Here is a 24,819-nt window from a genome sequence, read left to right as displayed (position 1 = left end):
CTGTCTTTAAATGCAAAGATTTTTGACAGAAAACATTCCAATTACAGTTTAGACTGAAGTGTTTATGTGCTTACTCCACTCAACGATCTGATAAAAAATCTCAGTTTACATGAGCACTACAAGTAATCCGATCCAAAATGACGCTCATGTATGGAGAACCACTCAGTGTAAACGTTACCATGACAACCAGCATCACGTGAGTCCAGTCAGAGTGAGATGAGCAGCAGTGAGCAGTGCTTGTGTTTTTAAGTAATCTAAAATGATGTCAGACTTAGGAAAACGTCCTCCACATGTCCTTATTAAAGAAGGCCGAGAGGAAGACGTCGTGTTCTGAGACACATAAGCTGGACGTCCGTCCCACCGCCGTCTTTTAAAGATCAGAGCATAAACTTCGTCTCCTCTGCAGACCAGTTTCTGCTCCGCCTTGCTGAACAGTATAAACTTTCACACAACATGACACGACGAACATGATCAGAACGTACTTAAACTTTCCGATTGGGAATGTAATCAGATACAAGCGTTTAGACGGATATTATTCTTCTATTTAATGGATTATGGCCTCAATCGGAGTAGACTCCTCTGATTAAGGTGTATACATGGACGTATTTTATTCCGATTAAGCTGTTAGTCAGATCAGTCGGGCTAATGAAGAATCACACTTCTCTATCTGTCAGTCTGATGGACGAGTCTGGGTTTGGCGAATGCCAGGAGAACGTTACCTGCCTGGCTGCACTGTGCCAGCTGTAAAGTGTGGTGGAGGAGGGATGATGATATGGGGCTGTTTTTCAGGGGTTGGTCTAGAACCCTTAGTTCCAGTGAAGGGAAATCTTAATGCTTCAGCAGAACAAGACATTTTGGACAATTGTACGCTTCCAACTTTGTGGGAACAGTTTGGGGAAGAACCTTTTCTGTTCCAGCATGACTGAGACCCAGAGCACAAAGCAGCTCCATAAAGGCATCACTGGGTGAGTTTGGTGTGAAGAACTTGACTGACCTCAACCCCATCGAACACCTTCAGGATGAACTAGATTGTGAGCCAGGCCGTCTTGGCTGGATGAATAGGTCAAAATTCCCACAGACACTCTCCAAAATCTGTAGAAAGCTTCCCAGTATAGTGGAAGCTCTTATAGCTGCAAAGCGGGGACCAACATATTAATGCCTATGGATTTAGAATGGGATTCATAAAAGCCTCTGTGGGTGTAATGTGTAGGTGTCCCAATACGTTTGTCTATATAGTTTAGGTTAAGCAACTAACAACAAAAAAGAGTGGTTTAGAATTAAAAAGTTCAAGAATTGCTGCCTGACACTACGTTACCACCAGTCTACCCATGTCACTCTCTGCCTGGGTGTTTCTAGTCGCAGGCCTTAACAATAAACCGTGCAGCCCTACAAATATAACAAATGGTTGAAAAATCCTGATGTATTTCTCAGTCAGTGTTAATGTTACTGTTAAGGGAAGACACAAAACACTCCAAGAAGTTTCACACAGAAATGTATTTTAGTCCTTATTAAGTAATGATAATTTCAGGAATAAGTATTTAATAAAAAAAACAATGAGCATCAAATTATTTCTTAGTTTAAATAATATTTGCACTTGATATCAGCACAGAATGAACATTCAGGCCGTGCAGGCGAGGAGCTCAGTACTCTGCGTTCAGTGGGTAGTCCTTGTGGTTAGTAGCCCTAAATGAAAGGATAAGAGAGCCACTGAGTTTCAAACAGATTTTAAATATATAAACACAGCTACACATATTCTCAGTACCTCTTAACTCACCAGTCTAGTAAGCTTATTCTCCAGTTCCTGTTGAAGCTCATAATGGTGTTCATATCTTCTGTACTCAGCTTAAAATCAAAGACCTGAATCAAAAAGAAAACAGCAATATAATAATAATAATAATATGTTCCTTCATTATGAGGAGATTTACATGCAGTAACATACAGTACACAATCCAGTAAGATCACCTGGAAATTTTCTTTGATTCTTTCCGGCTTGACGGATTTGGGAATAACTGCAACATTCCTCTCAATGTGGAACCGGATCAGGATCTGTTGATAAAGCATATCATGATACGACCCTCTCAGCGTGTAACGTAAACCGTCTTTCTACACACATGATGATGTCATAACGACACACACAGGTACCTGCGCTGCTGTTTTCTTATATTTATCAGCGATGGCTCTGATCTTTGGGTCCTCCAGGAGGGACGGGTCACCTGGCTTTGCCCTGTAAAAAGAGATCAATCAGTAGAGTTAATGGGTTCAGTTCAGTTCTGCAGTGATGGGTGGGTTCATTGATTACGCAAAGGGGAATTCCACTGTTTTTTCAAAATTTCTGCATAATTAGATAAGACATTTTAATTACTGTCCAAAACCACCAGTGAACCTACACGAGTCTTCTGAGCTTTTATACAGAATGTTGATGATGGTTATTTATGCCAATCTCTCCACCATGAATGGGTTTAAAGACACGTTTAAGGCCAAAATCTTATTTTGCCATCAGGCAACACATTCATAACCATTTCATGTAATAACTTACTGTAATCTTTTAGAGGCATTAAACTCTTAAGATGTCTGGTTACTATCACCACCATTATGACTGATTTAAGGCCTTCAGGAAGGAGCATTTCACAACCACTCTTAATAACTTTGTTTACACTTTAACAATTAAATTATGAAGAAATTTGGAAAAATCAGTGAAATTCCCCTTTAAGGACAAAAGGGGAATCTGGAATCTGGTGGTATCTGGTAAAGGTTTTATTTGCCCACCATGGTCTGTCAGGGGACCCCAGAGGGCTGTACGCAGTCACTGTGATGCCCTTAGAGTGACAGAAGTTGATCAGCTTCTCCTGCGTCAGATAGGGATGGCACTCAATCTGGAGCAGGAGATAAAAACATCAGCTGTTTTCTACTGGAAAAACACAAGACCTTCTTAAACACTTTAAATAATGATTATTGAATATGGTGTAATTCTGGATTGTGGAGAATGGACTTTCAAAAATTAGGCTGTGTAATGCGACTGCATTGTTTGAACAACGATCAGCACTAATCAGCACCTCACTCCAGCTCTCCTCCTGCTTCCTGACTGTAGCATTGCTTGTAAGCATTATTGCAGTCATAATTTGTCTTCACTCGAATTTAGTTCAAAGTATTATGAGAATACAGAATTGTGAACCTGGTTTTGTAAACCTAATTACATTGCAGGCTGAGCGTATTGTTACAGTCCTGTTACTGAATGTTAACATAAGAAATACAGATGCAAAATGCTACCTGGTTGGTGACAGGTTTGTACTTGAGGCCTGGCTTGTTCAGGATGGCTTCAATCTGGCTTCGGTTGAAGTTGGAGATACCGATGGCCTTGACCAGCCCGGCGTCCACCAGCTTCTCCATTTCCTTTATGATAAAATTGGAACCATTTATATGATCCAAATTCACAGAACCTTCCATGTGCGTTTTATGAGAATGTACAATCTGACTAATTTTGATATTTGACTATTCGCAGTGACACTGACGTGGTGGTGGTGTGTTAGTGTGTGTTGTGCTGGTGCGAGTGGATCAGACAGCTCATTAAACACCTCAGTGTTGCTGCTGGACTGAGAACCAAAAACATCCAGCCAACAGCGTCCTGTGGGCAGCGTCCTGTGACCACTAATGAAGGACTAGAGGATGACCAACACAAACTGTGCAGCAGCTGATGAGCTATCGTCTCTGACTTTACATCTACAAGGTGGACTGACAAGGCAGGAGTGTCTAATAGAGTGGACAGTGAGTGGACACAGCAGCACTGCTGTGTCTGATCCACTCATATCAGTGCAACAGAATACTGGAGTACATACATATGCATTTAATGAGGCAATGATGAGGTCCAGAACAGTCTTTGTATTGAAATATAAAGTTTATTACTCTGTAATTACCTCCCATGTCTCCAGAAAGGTGCTGTTATCTGGAATCACTTTGCCCTCAGCATCAAGAGGAAAGAGGTCTTCTCCCGGCTGCAGATTCAAATTCAGCAATCAGGACTTTTGCACATGTAATGCTTTTCACATGTTGTACATTATAAATGTTTTTTATTAATATTACCTTAAAGCCCATAGGGAAATGAATCAGGTAGAGATCCAGATAGTCCAGCTTTAGGTCACTCAGGGTTTTCTCACAGGCTCCTCTAACCAGAGATCTCTCATGGAACGTGCACCACAGCTGAAAAGATAAACAGGTAAAATGTTCCCGCCTATTCTGTTTGTTTTGGACTGTGATTAGTGTGACTCATCAGCTAATGATCACTCATTTAAAGGCCTGTAGATAACAGCAAAAATTCTGCAAGGTGTCAATGACTCAGCAGTTTTTAAACTACCATGTGTTGCTTATGTGCCGTGGAGAAGTGTAAACTTCCAAAGCAGAGTGTTTACGACCCATGTAGGAATTCTCATCACTTCTGTCCTTGTAGTGTTTCCCACCTTTCCCATTTTCTCCCATAATCCACTATTCTCCAGTTCTCTATGTGATCTACTGCACTCACCGTAACCAAATTTGACCTATGATGTTATTCATGCTAACACAAAACCCACACCACTCACCCCTGCACAACCCCCCCCCCAAGGTTTCTGCATTAAACATTGTTATGTAATAATTTCCATTGCTGTGTGTTCATTTATCAAGATTAAAGTCAGAATTAAACAACAGAAAAGAAACCTCATATCTCCAAAACCTTCACTGGAGCAGGAAAAGCATTACTTGCATTTAATGGAAGTGAAAGGAGGAATTTTCTAATTATATTATAATGGTTCTGCCCACCTTGCTGACAATAAAAAGCTCCTCTCTTTTGACCACTCCTTGGTCAATCATGGCATGGACGCCGGCCCCAACCTCTTCCTCATTCTTATAGACATAAGCTCCATCGATGTGACGGTAACCAGCCAGGATGGCCACCTTTACAGCTTCTGTGACCTCTCCTGGGGTGGACTGTGGAGAAACACCACTAGTTTAATGTAGTCTGTGCTCTGAGTCCAACTGATCAGCTACCAAACTCATCTTTCAATCCCCTGATTGCATTTGCATGAGTTAAAGTGGGGGGCACTATAAAAGGCCATGAGGTTCCACGATTAGTACAGATTTATGGTGACCTAAATGCATGTAGGTGGTAAGAATTGACTGAGAATACTGGAATACACAGGTTCCGCTCAACACAGTAAGAAAGGGATTAAAGGAGAGTCAGAGAAGAGGAGTGAGAGAGATAGAATAGCCTACAACTGTGCAGTTACAATGGTGCAAGAGAATAACTGCAAGCTGTTGCTGAAAAGCTCGTTTAAACAAAAGCAGTCTGGAATTCAGTAACACAATACTTTTGAGTCTCTTACCTTCCAAGTCCCCAGACCTATAATGGGCATTCGTGCTCCAGTGTTGAGAGTGAGAGCGGATGCCATGATGAAGCGATGTTTTTTTTTTTACCAAGATGTATTAGACAGAAAAGTGGCTTCCAACAGACGTCTCTCTCCTTCTTTACACTGTGGCAGCTCCCCAGATAAAAGGCCAGTGTCAGGATTTGATTGGACATGTCTGGAGTCCACCCATTAGCTGCTGGAGCTTGGAGCCAACAAGGAGGAGGAGTTAGCAGCCGGTGCAACAGAAGCTTGCACTCAGTAAACTTGACAAAAAGCTAATTTGGACGCTGCTCCTCAGTCTGTGGAAGTAAGAGCTTTATAACACATTTACAAACTTGTAACTGTATGAATAAATAGGCTGAAATACAGAATCTGCTTCTGCGCAATGCATCAAAAAGGAGTTTGTTGTTTACATGTTGTCTCCACCCACATTCTTATGATAATGTAACCCAGCACAGTGAAACTTTGACACAAGCAAACTGAGAAATAATGGATTACGGTAAATACAGTATTGTATGGGTAAAATAAAGGTGAAATGGCAAAGCCTTGAAATATTTCAACAGAAAATGAATTGAAAATGTACCATTGTAACAAGCTGACTTGTGTGGATGCATAGCAATACAGCTTTTTATGAGCTGAAACAAGGATTTTAGAAAGAAAGAAAGGATGCACTGGCTGTGTTTGCATGCAAAGATTTTTGCCAATCTGATTAAATACATTCTGATTGCAGATTCAGACTTTCCGATAGGGAATGTAATCAGATACAGGCGTTTACACGGATATTATTCTTCTATTTAACAGTTTATTTGCACGATTACCCACCTCGTTCAGTTGGATAGAAATTGTATTCTGAATGGCCTCAATCGGACGAGCCTATTCTGTTTGAGATGTTTACATGGACGTATTCTATTCCGACTGAGCTATTAGTCGGATTATTAACGGATTATTTGGCTGCATGTAGACGTGGCTACTGTTTTCTGTATGTTTTTTTTCTTTACTTTTTAGCACAAGAAATAGTCTTACAGATATCTCTCATCTTATACAGTGATGAGATTACCTAGACAACGTTGTGCAAACCTCACCTGCATACCACTGACCATCATGATGACATGCTGCATCCAGATTTAAAGCATATATGCGTAGACATTGCTTAACCTGCCTCACAATACTCTGAGCTCTTCTCATGTTCATACTAACAGATCTTCACTACAGTGTTCTAACAGTAGTCATTAACATTCGTAGTTGTCTGTAATTAGCTTCTAACAGTAGTTACTGGTTTTCACTGGTGACAAAGTTACTCTCATAGGCCTCTAACAGCAGTCATCAGTTATCACTGCTTAACTGAAATACTTCTGTCCAATGACAGGGTTTTTTTTTATATAAATACATTATAAATATCTACTTATTAATAGTGCCTTAAAGCCCATTGGGAAATGTATCAGGTAAAGATCCAGATAGTCCAGCTTTAGGTCCCTTGGGGTCTTCTCATAGGCTCCTCTAACCAGAGATCTCCCACGATTCGTGCACCATAGCTGGAAGGATAAATATGTAAATATGTAACACTGAAATACACTCTACTGTCTGTTTTGGACTGTGAGCAATAAAACTCTCACGCCCTTAAATCATGAGATAACAACAAAAATTCTGCAAGTTGTCAATGACTCGGCAGTTTTTGTGTGTGTATAATGTCATGGCCGTGCCGTTGTGCTACATAGAGAATAAGCTTTTACAATATGTGCAAATGTGGAAATTCACAAGGAGGGGCTAGAAAAAATATTCACATGTAGGAGGAATATTTATCAAAAATACAAAACCATAACAAATACATGAATGATAAATGACCATAATGCAAGTGATGCTAAGTACATTCTTAAAGAGACAGTTCCTCAATTTATCTGTAATAAAGACAATGGTTCTGTTTAGAACCATGAACACTTAAAGAACCATATGCATGCCTAAATGTGTCATGCATTCGGCTCCCTCTATGGAGGAAACGGACATCATCTACCAGAAGTCTCTGGGAGATCATGTGACTGAGCAGCCGCACTCGGAATCCGACTCTGACGAGAACTCCATTTCCCAGGATACTATGGAGTCTCATGTGACTTCAGACTCTCACAGGCGCTCCTATCAGCGCTCACAATCCCCTGAGTTTTGACTGCTTGCACCTGTGTTGATGATCATATGACAGGTAGTTTAGAGTAGATAAACCCAGTAGATAAACTAAAGCCCGGGCTTTAGTTAGAATCACTGCGAGGTATTGTTTCTCCGAGACTACTGAGCGTTTTTCATCCTGATCTGATTGTTTACCGTGTTTGACCTTTTTGCTTCGTTTGACTCCGTTTTTGCCTCTTGCCTATTCCTTTGGTAATTTCGCTTGTGTGTATGATCTGTGTTTTGACTTTTGGACTGTTTTTTGACTACGATCTCTGTTTTTCCCCTTTTGACTACGGCCGCTTGGTTTATATTAAACCACCTGCACTCACCATCCGCACACGTCTGGTTTTCTGTCCGAGCGTTACAAAATGGTTCTTTGTATGGCGAAATGTTGTAGATGTTTCTGTATAGAATCTTTTTGAAAATGGTTCTATATTGTACTAAAACGTGTTCTGCCACTGGTACAAGCTTGACATTGCAACAACAGAAGAACCTTTTTTGGTGCTGTATAGAACCACATACAACACATTTTCCATCAATCTGAAGAACCATTTCACAATGAAAAGAGTCCTTAAAGCATGCAAATAGTTTTCTGAGCATTCATGGTTCTACACAGAACCATTGTCTTTACTAAAGAATCCTTAAAGAACCGTGTTCTTTATGAATGTACATAATGCGTATTCTGTGCAGTCATGATGCTACACGTGGTCACACGCTCCTGCTGTGTTCTCTTGCTAGATTATTTCACAATCACAGGTAAGTATTTTTGAACTCTGAATATCAGACTACTATCAGATTCTTTTAACTAGGGGTGGGTAATATGGCAAAAAATATGTATAGTAATATTTCAAGAAATTTATCATAAGGTGCCATGATGTTCATTGTTTTCTGACATTTGATGAGACAAAAAGCCCCAAAAGTGCCACAATTAGTGTTTCACACACTGCACTGCACTAAATCCACTGATAAAGGTCTAATCATGCTGTGTTTGTCTGGTTGGCCAGTGTTCTTCAAGCACTAACGATCACCCGAAAAGCATATTGTGACTTAATGTTACTGGCTCTCTGCATCAGCTCTGCACTCTATTCTCTGTAACTGGAACTCCTCCAGTAATATTCAGAGATGGGCTTTCGTTTTTGAAGTAAAACTGCAAAACAGGTGAAACACATGACATGTGAAATGGCTTGCAGATATATACACCGATCAGGCACAACATTATGACCACCTCCTTGTTTCTACACTCATTGTCCATTTTATCAGCTCCACTTACTATATAGGTGCACTTTGTAGTTCTACAGTTACAGACTGTAGTCCATCTGTTTCTCTGCATACTTTGTTAGCCCCCTTTTACCCTGTTCTTCAGTGGTCAGGACCCCCGTGGACCCTCACAGAGCAGGTACTATTTGGGTGGTGGATCATTCTCAGCAGTAACACTGACATGGTGGTGGTGTGTTGCGCTGGTCTGAGCGGATCAGGCACAGCATATATCGCTTTTGTTGGAACAAAACCTGTCCAATCATCTCCAAAACATCTCCAAAATAGTAATAGAAGGAAAAAATCATCAAAGTCATTTTGGGCCATTTTTTTTATTCATACATCATGAACTTTATACAAAATGTATAGGGCCATCTGGTACGTTTGACTTACATTAAAAGTTAAGTATGCTTTTTCCTTCTTCTGTAAAGTTACAGTTTTGGACCTATGAGGTTTTCTTCTGACAACAGTGAGATAATTGCGAGAATATTGATCTTAACATAAATCCTCTAATGTGTTAAACAAGCTGTTATCTGTGTTCGTTTCAGCTTTAAACTTCACCTTGTGATGTAATCAGTTGCGATGTGATGTAATCTATCTATCTATCTATCTATCTATCTATCTATCTAATTTATCTACCTATCTCTCTCTCTCTATATCTATGTATCTATATATATCTGTCTATCTATCTATCTATCTATCTATCTCTCTCTCTCTCTATATCTATGTATCTATATATATCTGTCTATCTATCTATCTACCTATCTATCTCTCTCTCTATATCTATCTATCTATCTATCTATGTCCAAATGAGAGGATACAGCCTACAGTAACGTTCTCCTTTGTTAAACTCAGATAAACCTTTCTATTATTATTAGAGATTCTTTTCTTTTGGCTCTCTTTTTCTTTTTTCTCTTTTGAAGCTGCTTTGTATTTTCTTTTCTTGTGTCTCTCTTTTCTTTGTCTTTTGTTTGGAGCATTTGGCTCTCTGTTCTTTTTCTCTTCCTTTTCTCTGACACTGTACCGGTCACCCCTCTACAAAGGGGCTGAGGGCCTTTGCTGCTGTCTTAAGAACAGCACTCAGCAGGTGAGCCCAGTAGGCCTGATTAACCCAGGGAAGTCTGGGAATTGGAGTTTCTCTCATCCTCAGAGAGTTGCCTACGCCCTCTGCTGGCTGCGGACGGCATGGGCTGATTCCTTACAGATACATACTTCAACAAATAAATGAATAAATAAATAACGAATGAAAACAAAGTCAGCTCATCGGCCACACCGCACATACGCAACACCCCAACTTAAAAACCTTCCTGCGCCCCTGCCTGCTTATCATTTTAGCTATTTAAGAACTTGTTATTAGTCATGCTCAGTTCACTGACCAAGTCGGTCGTTTACCTCTTCATCTCCCTTCAGTTCACACTAGTTGGGGGGGGTTGTTGTGTGTTTTCAGTGAAGGTTTTTCCAGAGCCGGTTTATGAGGAGTCTGGCCTCTTCCTGTTTAGCCTGTTATGTCAAAAACATGACTGCGAGTTGTCAATGAATGGGGGTGAATGGAGCTGACTGGAATGACTTCCTTAGAACTTTCCTTTCATTTTGAAAAGTAGAAGTTTGTATTTTCACTAAAAAAGCAAAGATAACCTACCAGCATGTTTCATTTTTCTACAGCAAACGGGTTTTAGGAAGCAGGACGTTAGCATTACTGCTACCTTGTGCTGATTGATTAGGATTAATTCCACTGAGTGCTGATTGGCTGGTCAGTGGAGCAGCTTATTGGCTCACTGAAGTCATAAATGTACATGAGGCACTGTCTCAAACTCTTATAGCTCGAGTTCAAAAGCTCTCAAAGATATAACAGCAGTGTTAAGATGTTTTATGCTGTTCTGTGTTCAGGAAATTAACATAAAAAATATTTATATATTTAATATTTAAAAGTATTTATAAACCATGATTTTGCTCAAATGCTCCATCTTGACCCATTCATCTAAGACTTTCTCAGGAGAGCGCCCTCTAGCGTTACAGAAACCCGGAAGACATACTGAGTGGTAATTCTCCTCTCTACAACCAGATACAGGCCACTTATCTGCAGCACTGGCAGTGACTGACTAGCTAGCTCACTCTCTCTCTCTCTTGAATTAGAGTAAATCACAGCTGCCAGTTTGTTTTTAATCATTAAAGTTGGATAAGTGTGAAACTTTGAGCATTCAGGCTCATCAGTAGGCTGTTTTGAGGAGATGTAGAAATGTGTGAGAAATGCTGGGTGTGGTGTGAGACTAGGTCTACATGCATTAGTCTCATGGACAATGTGTGAGACTTGGCAGCCCTGTAACCAGAGGTGTAAGTAACAAATTTCATTTACTCTCGTTACTATAATTACAGTTTTCCCTGTTATGGTACTTTTTGGAGTAGAATTAAATTATAGTACTTTTACTCTTACTTGAGTTCATTTTTACTGAAATACTTTCACTTCGCTACTTTAATTTTCATAACGTTAGAGTAAAAATAAATGAGTGTATCAGCTCAGAAACCAATAAGAACGAAGCGTGGTTAAATTTAAAAGATTCACCAAATCAAAAAACAGCAGCTCTGGCAGGAAAAACACTACAGAGAAGGACAGAGGAGAACCGAACCAGCACACACGAGGAACAGACCGCGTCCAAACGGTCATCTGTGTTCATTTAACATGAACTAAAGAAAACGGCATTATTGTCAGCAGCTGAACGCGAAACCTGATCAGATCTCTGCTCTCACAACTTGACTCCAGCCTAAGGGAACATTAGCTGAGTTAGCTGATCCGAGCTGAACAGGTACCGTGTTTACGCTTTTCTTCTGTCTTTAAGATGCTTCTGTTTATGAAACTTAAAATCTGCTGCGTATATTTTATTACAAGTGTCTGTCAGATACTTTAGTTAACAGGTGTCGCCCACAGACTACAGTTTACCATTTATACAGCCTATTTTAGCTGCTGTTTTGGAGAGAAATGGCCGTGAATGGCTGTGAGACAGGGAATCTAGTCTAATACAGACTCTTCGTAAACTCTGGCAGTGATTCTGTTGCGGTGTTGTTGAATGGCCTGATCTGATCTCTCCTCGCCTTCCCGCCCTTTCTCTGTCTCTCTCTCTCTCTCTCTCTGTGTTTGTCTTTAACTGTGAGAGGCTGTGTAGCTGTTTAACTGTGAAATGCAGTAATAATGTCTGATTCTGTATGAAGTGATCAGCATGATTAGTGAAATATATTACAGTAAAAATCAAAGCTGGGTACTTTGCTGATGTTGCTGCTGATTTTAATGGTGTAAATGTTCTGAACAGATATCAGTGAAAATATACAGTGTGAAGGCTGTGAATGTGTTTACTGTCTGTAGAGGTTCACACCTAAGCTAGAGTCCAGGGAGCTGATGGGCAGCAGGACTCTCACTAAAATTACATATTAATTAAGCAGTCTACTCATGATTTGTCTTAAATGAACTTAATTAAACAGCAACATCCTCTGTACAGCCTTTCAGGGATTCTAAAATACTTTATTGGAAACAGATCAACTAGGAAGAAGGAACCTAGTTCCTTACACAGCTCACAGAGAGGTGTGTAGATGTGCTCTAGCAGAGCGAACTGTGATCAGTCTCAGCTCTCAGTGTTTTCTGTACAGATTGTGGTCTCACTTTATTTGGATAGTCCACTATAGTCCCCTATAGATGATCGACAGATGTTCAAATTGTGCACAAACCATCTGTTGAAACTCAGTTGATTCTAAACAGTGATGGAGTTAGGGTTAGGATTTGGACCAGGGTTAGGGCTAGGACCTGGGTGAGGGTTGGGTTTAGGTTTTGGGTTGAGGTTAAGGGTATTTAGGACAGAGGTGTAAAATTCAGGTCCAGATAGTAAAAATCCTTCCCAGGATTTTGTTCCAACTGCCTGGACAGCTCTGCTGGTGGTTTGATCTAACTAGAGAAGCCAGGCCTTTGGAGCAAAATCCTGGGAAGGACTTTTACTTTCTGGACCTGAATTTTATGTCTCTAGTTTAGGATTAGAGCAGGTTTACAGTTAAAGAAAATGATGGTCAATTTAGTAGATATTTAGTTGAACATAACTTGAAAGTAAATTAAGTATCTACAAAGCATCTAAAGTGGACTGTCCAAATAAAGCGTTACCCAGATTGTTTTCAATGATGTAGCCGAGTCAGCTCAGATATATGTTCAGGTTGTGACAGCGGAAATATGAAAAAGTAACTAAGTAACTCTCTGATACAGGAATACTTTGTCAATGTAACTTCAATCAGCTTCAAACTTAAAAAAAGATGGGTCTTCAAGGGTTCTTTAGTAAAGACAATATTTCTGTATAGAACTATGAACACTCAAAGAACGCTTTGCATGCTTAAATGGTTGTTTGCATGGTGAAACGGTTCTTCAGGTTGATGAAAAATGTGTTGTATATGGTTCTATATAGAACCTTGTTTTTGAAAAGGGTTCTGTATAGCGGTCAAGTATATATACACAATAGAATAGAGGAGCGAGAGACCGACGTTGTACTCTGAGGGTTTCATACATACATTTTCTCCACTAACGGTCATTCTCAGGGCGAAGTGTGTGAGTGTGGATTGATCTTCAGGTCTGAAAACAGACGGTAAGGTTGTGGCTGTTCTTCCAGTGAACCCACAGCTTCATCATTCAATGCTACATGAGCTAACAACTGTCAGGCTCGAACAGAATTCTGCCGTTCGCAGACCTCGCTTAGGTAAAAAGGGTTTATTAACAAAGGGAGTATCCGAAATCAAAGTTGGCCAGTTCAATGTCAAAAAACAATAGACCAAAACAGTAACCACGAGGAGAGTCCAAAAAGCAATGTCCAAAAAAACGGAAACAGGGTCAAACCAGAAATCACAACTATACTGAGAGGGCAAGGCCAAAGAAAAACAAAGCAAGATTCATACACGAAATGGCAAACAGACCAATAGAAGGCTCAGTAAGGCTCCGATAACAAAGGCAATACTTCGCAATGAGCTAAACTAAAGCCCGGGCTTATATACTGAACTCACAGGTAACTGTAACAAGGAACGGGTGTGAGTGATCAATACTCAGGTGAGGCAGAATGTTGGAGAGTCATGTGAGGGAGGTTGGTGGTCATGTGATCAGGAGTGGGGTTCTGGGCAATGAAGTCTGGAGGCTGGGAGGCGGAGACAGCGGGAGGGGAGGGAAGTGTGACAACAACAAGCCACATGTTATTTTTGGATGGCTGTGGCAGCAAAACCAATGGAAACAGTTGTTTACAGCGCATGAAGCATTACAATGTCCGTGTCACTGGCTTCTCTGTCCACACAACACATCTGTTCAAGAGCTAAAGACACAACTGGACTGAAACAGAACATTACTGAGGAAGATTTTAATAGTATGCGAAGTAAGAACGACAGCCCCCGGCAAAATACTGGTGCACTATATGGACAAAAGTATTGGGACACACCTCTTAATTATTGAGTTCAGGTGTTTCAGCCACACTCATTGCTAGTAGGTGGCTAAAATGAAGTGCATAGTCTTGCAGTCTCTATAGACAAACACTGGCAGTAGAGGGTTGTACTGATGAGCTCAGTGGCTTTAAACATGCCACTGTCACAGCATGCCACCTCTGCCCAAGTCAGACTGTGAAGTTTCTGTCCTGCTAGATCTGCCCCAGTCAACTGTAAGTGCTATTATTGTGAAATGGAAGCATCTAGGAGCAACAACAGCTCAGACACAAAAAAAAAATAAAATAAAATAAAATAAACGCTTGAAGAAGTTTCACACAGAAATTTATTTCAGTCCTTGTTAATTAATCATCATTTCAGGAATAAGTATTTATCAAAACACAATGAGCACCAAATTATTTCTTAGTTTACATAATATCTGCACTTGATATCAGCACAGAATGAACATTCAGGCCGTGCAGGTGAGGAGCTCAGTACTCTGCGTTCAGTGGGTAGTCCTTGTGGTTAGAAGTCCTAAATGAAAGGATAACAGAGCCACTGAGTTACAAACAGATTGTAAATATATAAACACAGCTACACATATTCTCAGTATCTCTTAACTCACAAGTCTAGTAAGATTATTCTCCAGTTCCTGTTGAAGCTCATAATGGTGTTCATATCTTCTTTACTCAGCTTAAAATCAAAGACCTGCATCAAAAAAGAAAACAGCAATATAATAATATGTTCCTTCATTATGAGGAGATTTACATGCAGCAACATACAGTACACAATCCAGTAAGATCACCTGGAAATTTTCTTTGATTCTTTCCGGCTTGACGGATTTGGGAATAACTGCAACATTCCTCTCAATGTGGAACCGGATTAGGATCTGTTGATAAAGCATATCAGGTGGTCTGAGGTGAGAACATCACACGACCCTCTCAGCGTGTAACATAAACCGTCTTTCTACACACATGATGATGTAATAACGACACACACAGGTACCTGCGCTGCTGTTTTCTTATATTTATCAGCGATGGCTCTGATCTTTGGGTCCTCCAGGAGGGACGGATCACCTGGCTTTGCCCTGTAAAAAGAGATCGATCAGTAGAGTTAATGGGTTCCGTTCAGTTCTGCAGTGATGGGTGGGTTCATTGATTATTAAAGGGGAATTCCACTGTTTGGTTGTCAAAATGTCTGCATAATTAGATTGTTTAGATGTAAACAAAGTGAATCAGAGTGGTTTGGTGTGAAATGGATGATTATGAAGACTGAGATTTCTTTACAGTCGTGATGATAGGAACCAGATATCGCCAGGACTACAACGCAAACCAGTGAACCTACACGAGTCTTCTGAGTTTTTATACAGAACGTTGATGGCTGTTATTTATGCCAATCTCTCCTCCATGAATGGGTTTGAAAAACATGTTTTAGGCTAAAGTCTTATCTTATAATGTCTTCGCCTTCAGCCAGAATATTCATAAACATTTCATTATAATACCTTAGTGTAAGACAGGCATTAAACTCTTCAGATGTCTGGTTCCTATCACCACCACTGTGATTCATTCAAGGCCTTTAGAAAGGAGCATTTCACAAACACACTGAATGACTTTGCTTTACACTTTAACAATTGAATTATGAAGAAATTTGGAAAAAAAAAAATCAGTGGTATTCGCCTTTAAGGACAAAAGGGGAATCTGGAATGGTGTTATACAAGTTTTAATTTTTGCCCACCATGGTCTGTCAGGGGACCCCAGAGGGCTGTACGCAGTCACTGTGATGCCCTTAGAGTGACAGAAGTTGATCAGCTTCTCCTGCGTCAGGTAGGGATGGCACTCAATCTGGAGTAGGAGATAAAAACATCAGCTGTTTTCATTTATTTTACCAAAATGATTATTGAATAGGTGTAACTGTGCATCATGAAGAATGGACTTTTGATTAATTATGCTATCTAATGTGATTGCATTGTTTGAACAACAATCAGCACTAATCAGCACCTCACTCCATCTCTCCCCCTGCCTCCTGACTCTAGTGTTGCTAGTAAGCATTATTACAGTCATACAGAATTGTGAACTTGATGAGTGTATCATTATCATTCAATAACAGGGGAGTAAAGTAAGAACTATAGATTGGAAAATGCTACCTGGTTGGTGACAGGTTTGTACTTGAGGCCTGGCTTGTTCAGGATGGCTTCAATCTGGCTTCGGTTGAAGTTGGAGATACCGATGGCCTTGACCAGCCCAGCGTCCACCAGCTTCTCCATTTCCTTTATGATAAAACTGAAAACATTAGAATGATCCAAATTCACAGAACCTTCTATGTGCGTTTTATGAACATTTATAATCTGACTAATTTTGATACCTGAGTATCTTCATGGGTTAATGAACGGATGATCGGTTAACCGATGGGAAGAAAACACAAGGCAAAAAACTTCTTGGATGGCAAATGCAGGACTGTAGGTGTAGCTTTTTAGGTGAAAATACTGGTGTTACACAGAAATTCACCAGCACACATTTGTATCTGCACTCATTGTCCATTTTATCAGCTCCACTGACCGTATAGTTTCACTCTGTAGTCCATCTGTTTCTCTGCATACTTTGTCACCCTGTTCTTCAGTGGTCAGGACCCCCACAGAGCAGGTATTATTTGGGTGGTGGGTCATTCTCAGCACTGCAGTGACACTGACGTGGTGGTGTGTTAGCGTGTGTTGTGCTGTGTGAGTGGATCAGACACAGCAGTGCTGCCAGAGTTTTAAACACCTCAGTGTCGCTGCTGAACTGAGAACCAAAAACATCCAGCCAACAGCGTCCTGTGGGCAGCGTCCTGTGACCACTGATGAAGGACTAGAGGATGACCAACACAAACTGTGCAGCAGCAGATGAGCTATCGTCTCTGACTTTACATCTACAAGGTGGACTGACAAGGTAGGAGTGTCTAATAGAGTGGACAGTGAGTGGACAGTGTTTAAAAACTCCAGCAGCACTGCTGGGTCTGATCCACTCATATCAGTGCAACAGAATGCTGGAGTACATACATATGCATTGATTTAATGAGGCAATAATGAGGTTTTGATCTGTTCCAGAACAGTCTATGTAAATGTATTGAAATTTCAGGTTTATGACTCTGTAATTACCTCCCATGTCTCCAGAAAGGTGCTGTTGTCTGGAATCACTTTGCCCTCAGCATCAAGAGGAAAGAGGTCTTCTCCCGGCTGCAGATTCAAATCCAGCAATCAGGACTTGTGCACATGTAAGGCTTTTCACATGTTTTATGCTATAAACATTTATTGATTAATATTACCTTAAAGCCCATAGGGTTATGCACCAGGTAGAGATCCAGATAGTCCAGCTTTAGGTCACTCAGGGTTTTCTCACAGGCTCCTCTAACCAAAGATCTCTCATGGAACGTGCACCATAACTGAAAAGGTAAACATATAAAATGTTCCACGCTGTTCTGTTTGTATTTGATTGTGATTAGTGTGACTCATCAGCTAATGATCACTCATTTAAAGGCTTTTAGATAAAAGGAAAAATTCTGCAAGGTGTCAATGACTCTGTGGTTTTTAAACTACCATGTGTTGCTTATGTGCCATGGAGAAGTGTAAACTGCTATAGCAGAATGAGTTTTTATAACCAATGTGTGGAATTTTCGTCACTTCTGTCATTGTAGTGTTTCCCCCCTTTCCCATTTTCTCTCACAATCGACTATTCTCCAGTTCTCTATGTGATCTACTGCACTCACTGCACTAACACAAAGTCCACACCAACCACCCCTGCGACTGCAGGACACACCCTCAAGGTTTCTGCAGTAAACATTGTTATGTAATGCCTTGCACTGCTGGTATGTTCATTTGTGAAGAGTATCTGGTTCTCAGTGTAGTCAAAATTACAGAAAAGAAAAACAGTTTTGTTACATAACAGCTGGCAAGAAGACACCAAAAAAAGAAATTCACCAAAAGTGGTGGACTTTATAGGAGAAAAAAATACATGACTAACTTTTAATGGTAGTAAATGGAGAAATTATTTGTTCCAAGTAATTGTGGAGCACCTATGTTGGTCCATTCATCCTGACATTTTGTAATGTAAAAGGTGATGTAAAAAAAGGAGAGGTTTTGTAGCGACAGCAATGATGTATTTGATCAATTGCTTAAAAACTACAGTTCTGAAAGGCTGCAAAAAGAAGACCTGTAATAGATAAAAACCAAATGACAGTAATGGTTCTGCCCACCTTGCTGACGATGAAAAGCTCCTCTCTTTTTACCACTCCTTGATCCATCATGGCATGGACGGCGGCCCCGACCTCTTCCTCGTTCCGATAGACATAAGCCCCATCTATGTGACGGTAACCAGCCAGGATGGCCACCTTTACGGCTTCTGTGACCTCTCCTCGGGAGGACTGTGGAGAAACATCACTGACACTTTAACACTGTGAGTCATGTAGTTCTAAACTACCACTAGTTTAATGTTGTCTGTGCTCTGACATACTGAGTCCAACTGATCAGCTACCAAACTCATCTTTAAAACCCCTGATTTCATTTGCATGAATTAAAGTGGGGGGAACTATAAAAGGCCATGAGGTTCCACGATTAGTGCTGAGTTATGGTGACCTAAATGCATGTAGCTGGTAAGAAGTGACTGAGAATACTGGAATACATAGGTTCCACTCAACACAGTAAGAAAGGCATTAAAGGAGAGTCAGAGAAGAGGAGTGAGGGAGATAGAAAACACTACAACTGTGCAGTTACAATGGTGCAAGAGAATAACTGCAAGCTGTTGCTGAAAAGCTCGTTTAAACAAAAGCAGTCTGGAATTCAGTAACACAATACTTTCGAGTCTCTTACCTTCCAAGTCCCCAGACCTATAATGGGCATTCGTGCTCCATTATTGAGAGTGAGAGCGGATGCCATGATGAAGCAATGTTGTTTTTCTACTTAGATGTACTAGATAGTGAAGTGGCTTCCGACAGACGTCTCTCTGTTTCTTTACACTGTGGCAGCTCATCAAATAAAAGGCCAGTGTCGGGATTTGATTGGACATGTCTGGGGTCCGCCCATTACCTGCTGGAGCTTGGAGCCAAAAAGGAGGAGGAGTTAGCAGCCGGTCCAGCAGAGGCTTGCACTCAGTAAACTGACTTGACAAAAAGCTCCTCAGTCTGTGGAAGTAAAATCTTTAGAAAACATTTACAAACTCATAACTGGATGAATAAATAGGCTGAAATACAGAATCTGCTTCTGCACAATGTGTCAAAAAGGAGTTTGTTCACATGTTCTCTCCACACACATTCTTATGATTATATAACCCAGCACAGTGAAACTTTGATACAAGCAAACTGAGAAATAATGGATCACGGTCACTACAGTATTGTATGGGTAAAAGAAGGTGAAATGGCAAAGCCTTGAAACATTTCAAGGGAAGAATAACTGAAAATGACCCATTTTAACAAGCTGGCTCCCGTGGATGGTCTCTCTCCTACTCAGGAGTTGCGCAGGGTGAGAGGCACTGAGCAGGTGTGGTGGTACTCATGTGTCCCCGGCTGGCTGCCGTGCAGTTGGAGTTTATTGGCTCGGGAGCGGTTAGGGAGTCGGGGTCGGGAGGATGGGGTGCCGGGGCTACTACTCCAGGCCATTCATTCTCTGTACTCCCGGAGTGAGAGTTGTGTTCCTATACTCGGCATTAGGTCAAGCTCATTCTGTGTTAGAGTTGGACTCCGCCAAGGTTGTGCCTTGTCTCCACTCCTGTTCGTGATATTCATGGACAGGGTGTCAAGGCGTAGCCGCGGTCAGGAGGTCATTATGGGTGGAGGCCAGAGGGTGGCATCTCTACTATTTGCAGATGATGTGGTCCTTTTGGTTGGATTGCATGGATGCCTCCAGCGCTCACTGGAGCGGTTTGCAACTGAGTCTGAAGCCAATCAGCACCTCCGAGTCCATGGTCCTAGCCTGGAAAAGGATGGCATGCCCACTCCAGGTCAGGTTAAAGGACCTGCCCCAGGTGGAGGAGTTTAAGTATCTTGGGGTCTTGTTCACGATTGATGTGAGGAGGGATCGTGAGATCGGCTGCAGGCTGGGTCAGGCGGCAGCGGTAATGCGGTCACTGTACCGGACTGCAGTGGTGAAGAGCTGAGCCATAAGGCAAAGCTCTCTGCCTACATCCCAACTCTCACCTGTGGTCACAAGCTATGGATCATGACCGAAAGAATGAGATCCCAGATACAAGCAGCGGAAATTAGGTTTCTTTGCAGGGTGGTGGCTACACTCTACTTGATAGAGTGAGGAGCTCGGTCATCTGGGAGGAGGTCAGAGTAGAGCTGCTACTTCTCCACACTGAGAGGAGCCAGTTGAAGTGGTTTGGGCATCTGGGAAGAGACCCCAGGGTTGTCCTAGGACCTGCTGGAGGGATTATATCTCCAAATTGGCCTGGGAGCAGCTCGGGATCCCCCAGAATGAGCTGGAGGAAGTTGCAGGGGAAAGGGCCGTCTGGGATTCTCTGCTCTCCCAACTGCTACTGTGACCCTATGTGGATTAAGCGGTTAATGATGATGAATGAATGAATGAATGAGTTCAATCAAGGATATTAGAAAGAAAGAAGATGCACTGTTTGTTGTTTTTTTGTTTTTTTTTTACTTTTTAGCACAGAAAATAAAGCCTTATCACACCTAACACTAACACACCACCACCATGTCAGTGTTACTGCAGTGCTGAGAATGATCCACCACCCAAATAGTACTTGCTCTGTGAGGGTCCATGGGGGTCCTGACCACTGAAGAACAGGGTAAAAGGGGGCTAACAAAGTATCAGAGAAACAGATGGACTACAGTCTGTAACTGTAGAACTACAAAGTGCACCTATATAGTAAGTGGAGCTGATAAAATGGACAATGAGTGTAGAAACAAGGAGGTGGTCATAATGTTATGCCTGATCGGTGTACCTATCTCAAATCTTCCCTTTATATCAAAGTTTTTGGAAGCAGCTGCGGCGCAGCAACTAATTTCCTACTAGCATAGGAATTACATACATTAAAAACCTCAGCCTCTAACAGCAGTCATCAGTTATCATTACTTAACCTAAATACTTCTGTCCAGTGACTGTTTTTCCCTTTTCTCTATTTGAATCTATTATATTAATGGTAAAATCTTATTCTCTGCTCATATTGCACTTATGATTGCTTTGCTATCCAATGTGGACCAGAGGAGGATGGGCTCCCCTTCTGAGTCTTGTTTCCTCTCAAGGTTTCTTCCTCTTTATGCTCTTAAGGAGTTTTTCCTTGCTACTGGCGACACTCATGGGGACTCAGACCCAGATTTTTCTATGAAGCTGCTTTTTGACAACAGCTGTTGTAAAAAGCGTTATATAAGTAAACTTTGACTTGACTTCACTTGTTCTCTAGGCTGCAGATTCAAATCCAGCAAGCAGATGCTTCTCACATGTTGTACATTATAAATATCTATTTATTAATTTTATCATACAGAAGTGTATTAGCTAGAGATCCAGATAGTCCAGATTTAGGTCCTTCAGGGTTTTCTCGCAGGCTCCTCTAACCAAAGATCTCTCATGGTACGGGCACCATAGCTGAAAGGATAAATATGTAAATATATAACACTGAATTACACTTCGCTCTCTGTTTGTTTTGGACTGTGAGCAATAAAACTCTCACACCCTTAAATCATGAGATAACAACAAAAATTCTGCAAGTTGTCAATGACTCTGCAGTTTTTGTGTGTGTATATAATGTCATGGCCGTGCCGTTGTGCTACATAGAGAATAAGTTTTTATGATATGTGAAAATGTGGAAATTCACAAGAAGGGGGTAGGAAAAAATATTCACATGTAGGAGGAATATTTATCAAAAATATAAAACCATAACAAATGAATGATAAATGACCATAATGCAAGTGATGCTAAGTACATTCTTAAAGAGACAGTTCCTCAATTTATCTGTAGTAAAGACAATGGTTCTGTTTAGGACCATGAACACTCAAAGAACCATTTGCATGCTTAAATGGTTCTTTGCATAGAGAAATGGTTCTTCAGATTGATGGAGAATGTGCTGTGTGTGGTTCTGTATAGAACCTTTTTGAAAAGAGTTCTATATAGCACCAAAAAAGGGGTCTGCTGTTGGTACAAGCTTGACATCGTAACAACAGCAGAACCCGTTTTAGTGCTGTATAGAGGCATACACAACACAAGAGCCCTCAAAGCATGCAAATAGTTTTTGGTTCTTCATAGAACCATTGTCTTTACGAAAGAATTCTTGAAGAACCATGTTCTTTATTAGTGTACTTAAGGCATATTCTGTGCAGCTATGATGCTACACGTGGTGACACACTCTCTCTCATGCTGTCTTGCATAATATTTTACAATTATGGGTGAGTATTTCTGAACTCTGAATATCAGATGTCTACATGCTATTAACTAGGGAAGGGTAATAAATAAATATAGTAAATAAATGTATATAATAAAATTATATATATATATATATATATATATATATATATATATATATATATATATATATATATATATATATATACACACACACACACACACACACATATTTTACAGGCTCTCTGTAGCTGCTTCACACTCTGTAACTGCCAATTGTCACGGGGAAGCACAGGCGAGAACATGAAACACACCTCAACGAATGGGATCAAATAAAGGCTGAGACAGAAAACTGAAATAAAAGATAATCTGAAAACCAAAAACAAATACTGTGTGATTACGAGAGGTAGATCAGCTTTATGTTTCACCTGTTTGCTCTTTGTGGAACAAACACTTTTTGTATGGCTTGGAGCCGTTTCTTATTTAAGCCTTCTTTTTGGCTTTTAAGTAGTTTTGGGGCAATGTATTTTTTTTTTTGCCCTCTTTTTCTTCTTTCTGTTGTTTTGGGCCAATTTCTTTTTTTTCCCAGCCCTCTTTTCTTTTAACCCACCTGGGCTAAGTACCGTACCAGTCACCCCTCTACAAAGGTATGACAAAGGGCTGCCGTTTGCCACAGCCTTAAGTAGAGGAGTCCACAGGTGTGCCAGGTTGGGCCTAATCAGCCCGAGGGCTTCTGGGATTTGGAGTTCCCTGAACTTGTGGCACCTCGCTGCCGTCGCCCTCTGCTGGCGGCCGGCAGGACAGGCTGGGCCTTTACAGCAAAACTTTAGAATAAATGTCATAAAATATGAATAAATCCCATTACTAGTTTGGCACTAACATAGTTTAGGGATTTCCATAGCAATGTAATTGTGACAGCAACAGAGAGTAAGACAGTAAGGCACAGCAGAGAAGCCCATACAAAACACTGAACTCGAGGGGGAGGTCACCACTAGCCACACACTTCACCCCGAAGGTGATCTCCGCCCCCACCCCACTCGACTCGTTATAGCTCTGTATGACATGTTCTGCTTGATGTAAGGGGAGGCAAGGGGAAGGGCGGGGGCAGGGGCAAGGGCGGGGGCAAGGGCAGGGGCAGGGGCAGGGGCAGGGGCAGGGGCAGATACTTGTGAATGTACAAGATGTGCATGTGAATGTTGGTGTGACCGGTTTGGGGAAAAATTAGGATTTTTTTTGAGAAAATTCAAACAAAGGAATGCCAGAGCAGCATGTTCAAACGTCTGTCTTGCTGTCATTCTGATCACCCCTCTACAAAGGTGTCAGTGCCGTTTGCCTGTCCTAAGTACAGCACTCAGCAGGTGAGGCCAGTTGGCCTGATTAACCCAGGGAAGTCTGAGAATTGGAGTTCCCACGGCCACTGGCTCTCATCCTCAGAGAGTCGCCTACGCCCTCTGCTGGCTGCAGGCGGCATGGGCTGATTCCTTACAGATACATACTTCAACAAATAAATGAATAAATAAATAACGAATGAAAACAGTCAACTCATCGGCCACACCGCACATACGCAACACCCCAACTTAAAAACCTTCCTGCGCCCCTGCCTGCTTATCATTTTAGCTATTTAAGAACTTGTTATTAGTCATGCTCAGTTCACTGACCAAGTCGGTCGTTTACCTCTTCATCTCCCTTCAGTTCACACTAGTTGGGGGGGTTTGTTGTGTGTTTTCAGTGGTTTTTCAAGGTTTTTCCAGAGCCGGTTTATGAGGAGTCTGGCCTCTTCCTGTTTAGCCTGTTATGTCAAAAACATGACTGCGAGTTGTCAATGAATGGGGGTGAATGGAGCTGACTGGAATGACTTCCTTAGAACTTTCCTTTCATTTTGAAAAGTAGAAGTTTGTATTTTCACTAAAAAAGCAAAGATAACCTACCAGCATGTTTCATTTTTCTACAGCAAACGAGTTTTAGGAAGCAGGACGTTAGCATTACTGCTACCGTGTGCTGATTGATTAGGATTAATTCCACTGAGTGCTGATTGGCTGGTCAGTGGAGCAGCTTATTGGCTCACTGAAGTCATAAATGTACATGAGGCACTGTCTCAAACTCTTATAGCTCGAGTTCAAAAGCTCTCAAAGATATAACAGCAGTGTTAAGATGTTTTATGCTGTTCTGTGTTCAGGAAATTAACATAAAAAATATTTATATATTTAATATTTAAAAGTATTTATAAACCATGATTTTGCTCAAATGCTCCATCTTGACCCATTCATCTAAGACTTTCTCAGGAGAGTG

At 41.1% G+C, this 24,819-nt stretch overlaps 2 protein-coding genes across 2 annotated transcripts; both read right to left on the bottom strand.

Moving 5' to 3' along the window:
• Window positions 1-1,475: 1,475 nt before the first annotated feature.
• On the bottom strand, window positions 1,476-5,534 carry LOC118812630 (aldo-keto reductase family 1 member B1-like). The gene is made up of 10 exons (XM_036577734.1): window positions 5,352-5,534; window positions 4,789-4,956; window positions 4,078-4,194; window positions 3,912-3,989; window positions 3,268-3,390; window positions 2,767-2,873; window positions 2,143-2,224; window positions 1,963-2,046; window positions 1,775-1,857; window positions 1,476-1,683 (listed from the first exon to the last, which is right to left on the bottom strand). The coding sequence occupies exons 1-10, from the start codon at window positions 5,415-5,417 to the stop codon at window positions 1,641-1,643; spliced, it is 951 nt and encodes a 316-aa protein (XP_036433627.1). The 5' UTR covers window positions 5,418-5,534; the 3' UTR covers window positions 1,476-1,640.
• Window positions 5,535-14,538: 9,004 nt separating this feature from the next.
• Window positions 14,539-19,209, bottom strand: LOC118812627 (aldo-keto reductase family 1 member B1-like). The gene is made up of 10 exons (XM_036577731.1): window positions 19,051-19,209; window positions 18,438-18,605; window positions 17,511-17,627; window positions 17,344-17,421; window positions 16,354-16,476; window positions 15,945-16,051; window positions 15,216-15,297; window positions 15,016-15,099; window positions 14,836-14,918; window positions 14,539-14,744 (listed from the first exon to the last, which is right to left on the bottom strand). The coding sequence occupies exons 1-10, from the start codon at window positions 19,114-19,116 to the stop codon at window positions 14,702-14,704; spliced, it is 951 nt and encodes a 316-aa protein (XP_036433624.1). The 5' UTR covers window positions 19,117-19,209; the 3' UTR covers window positions 14,539-14,701.
• Between the last annotated feature and the right edge of the window lie 5,610 nt (window positions 19,210-24,819).

Source organism: Colossoma macropomum, unplaced genomic scaffold, assembly GCF_904425465.1.
Source record: "Colossoma macropomum unplaced genomic scaffold, Colossoma_macropomum, whole genome shotgun sequence".
Lineage (NCBI taxonomy): Eukaryota > Metazoa > Chordata > Actinopteri > Characiformes > Serrasalmidae > Colossoma > Colossoma macropomum.
Note: the sequence above shows the minus strand (reverse complement) of the source record. Positions and strands in the feature narration are given on the sequence as shown.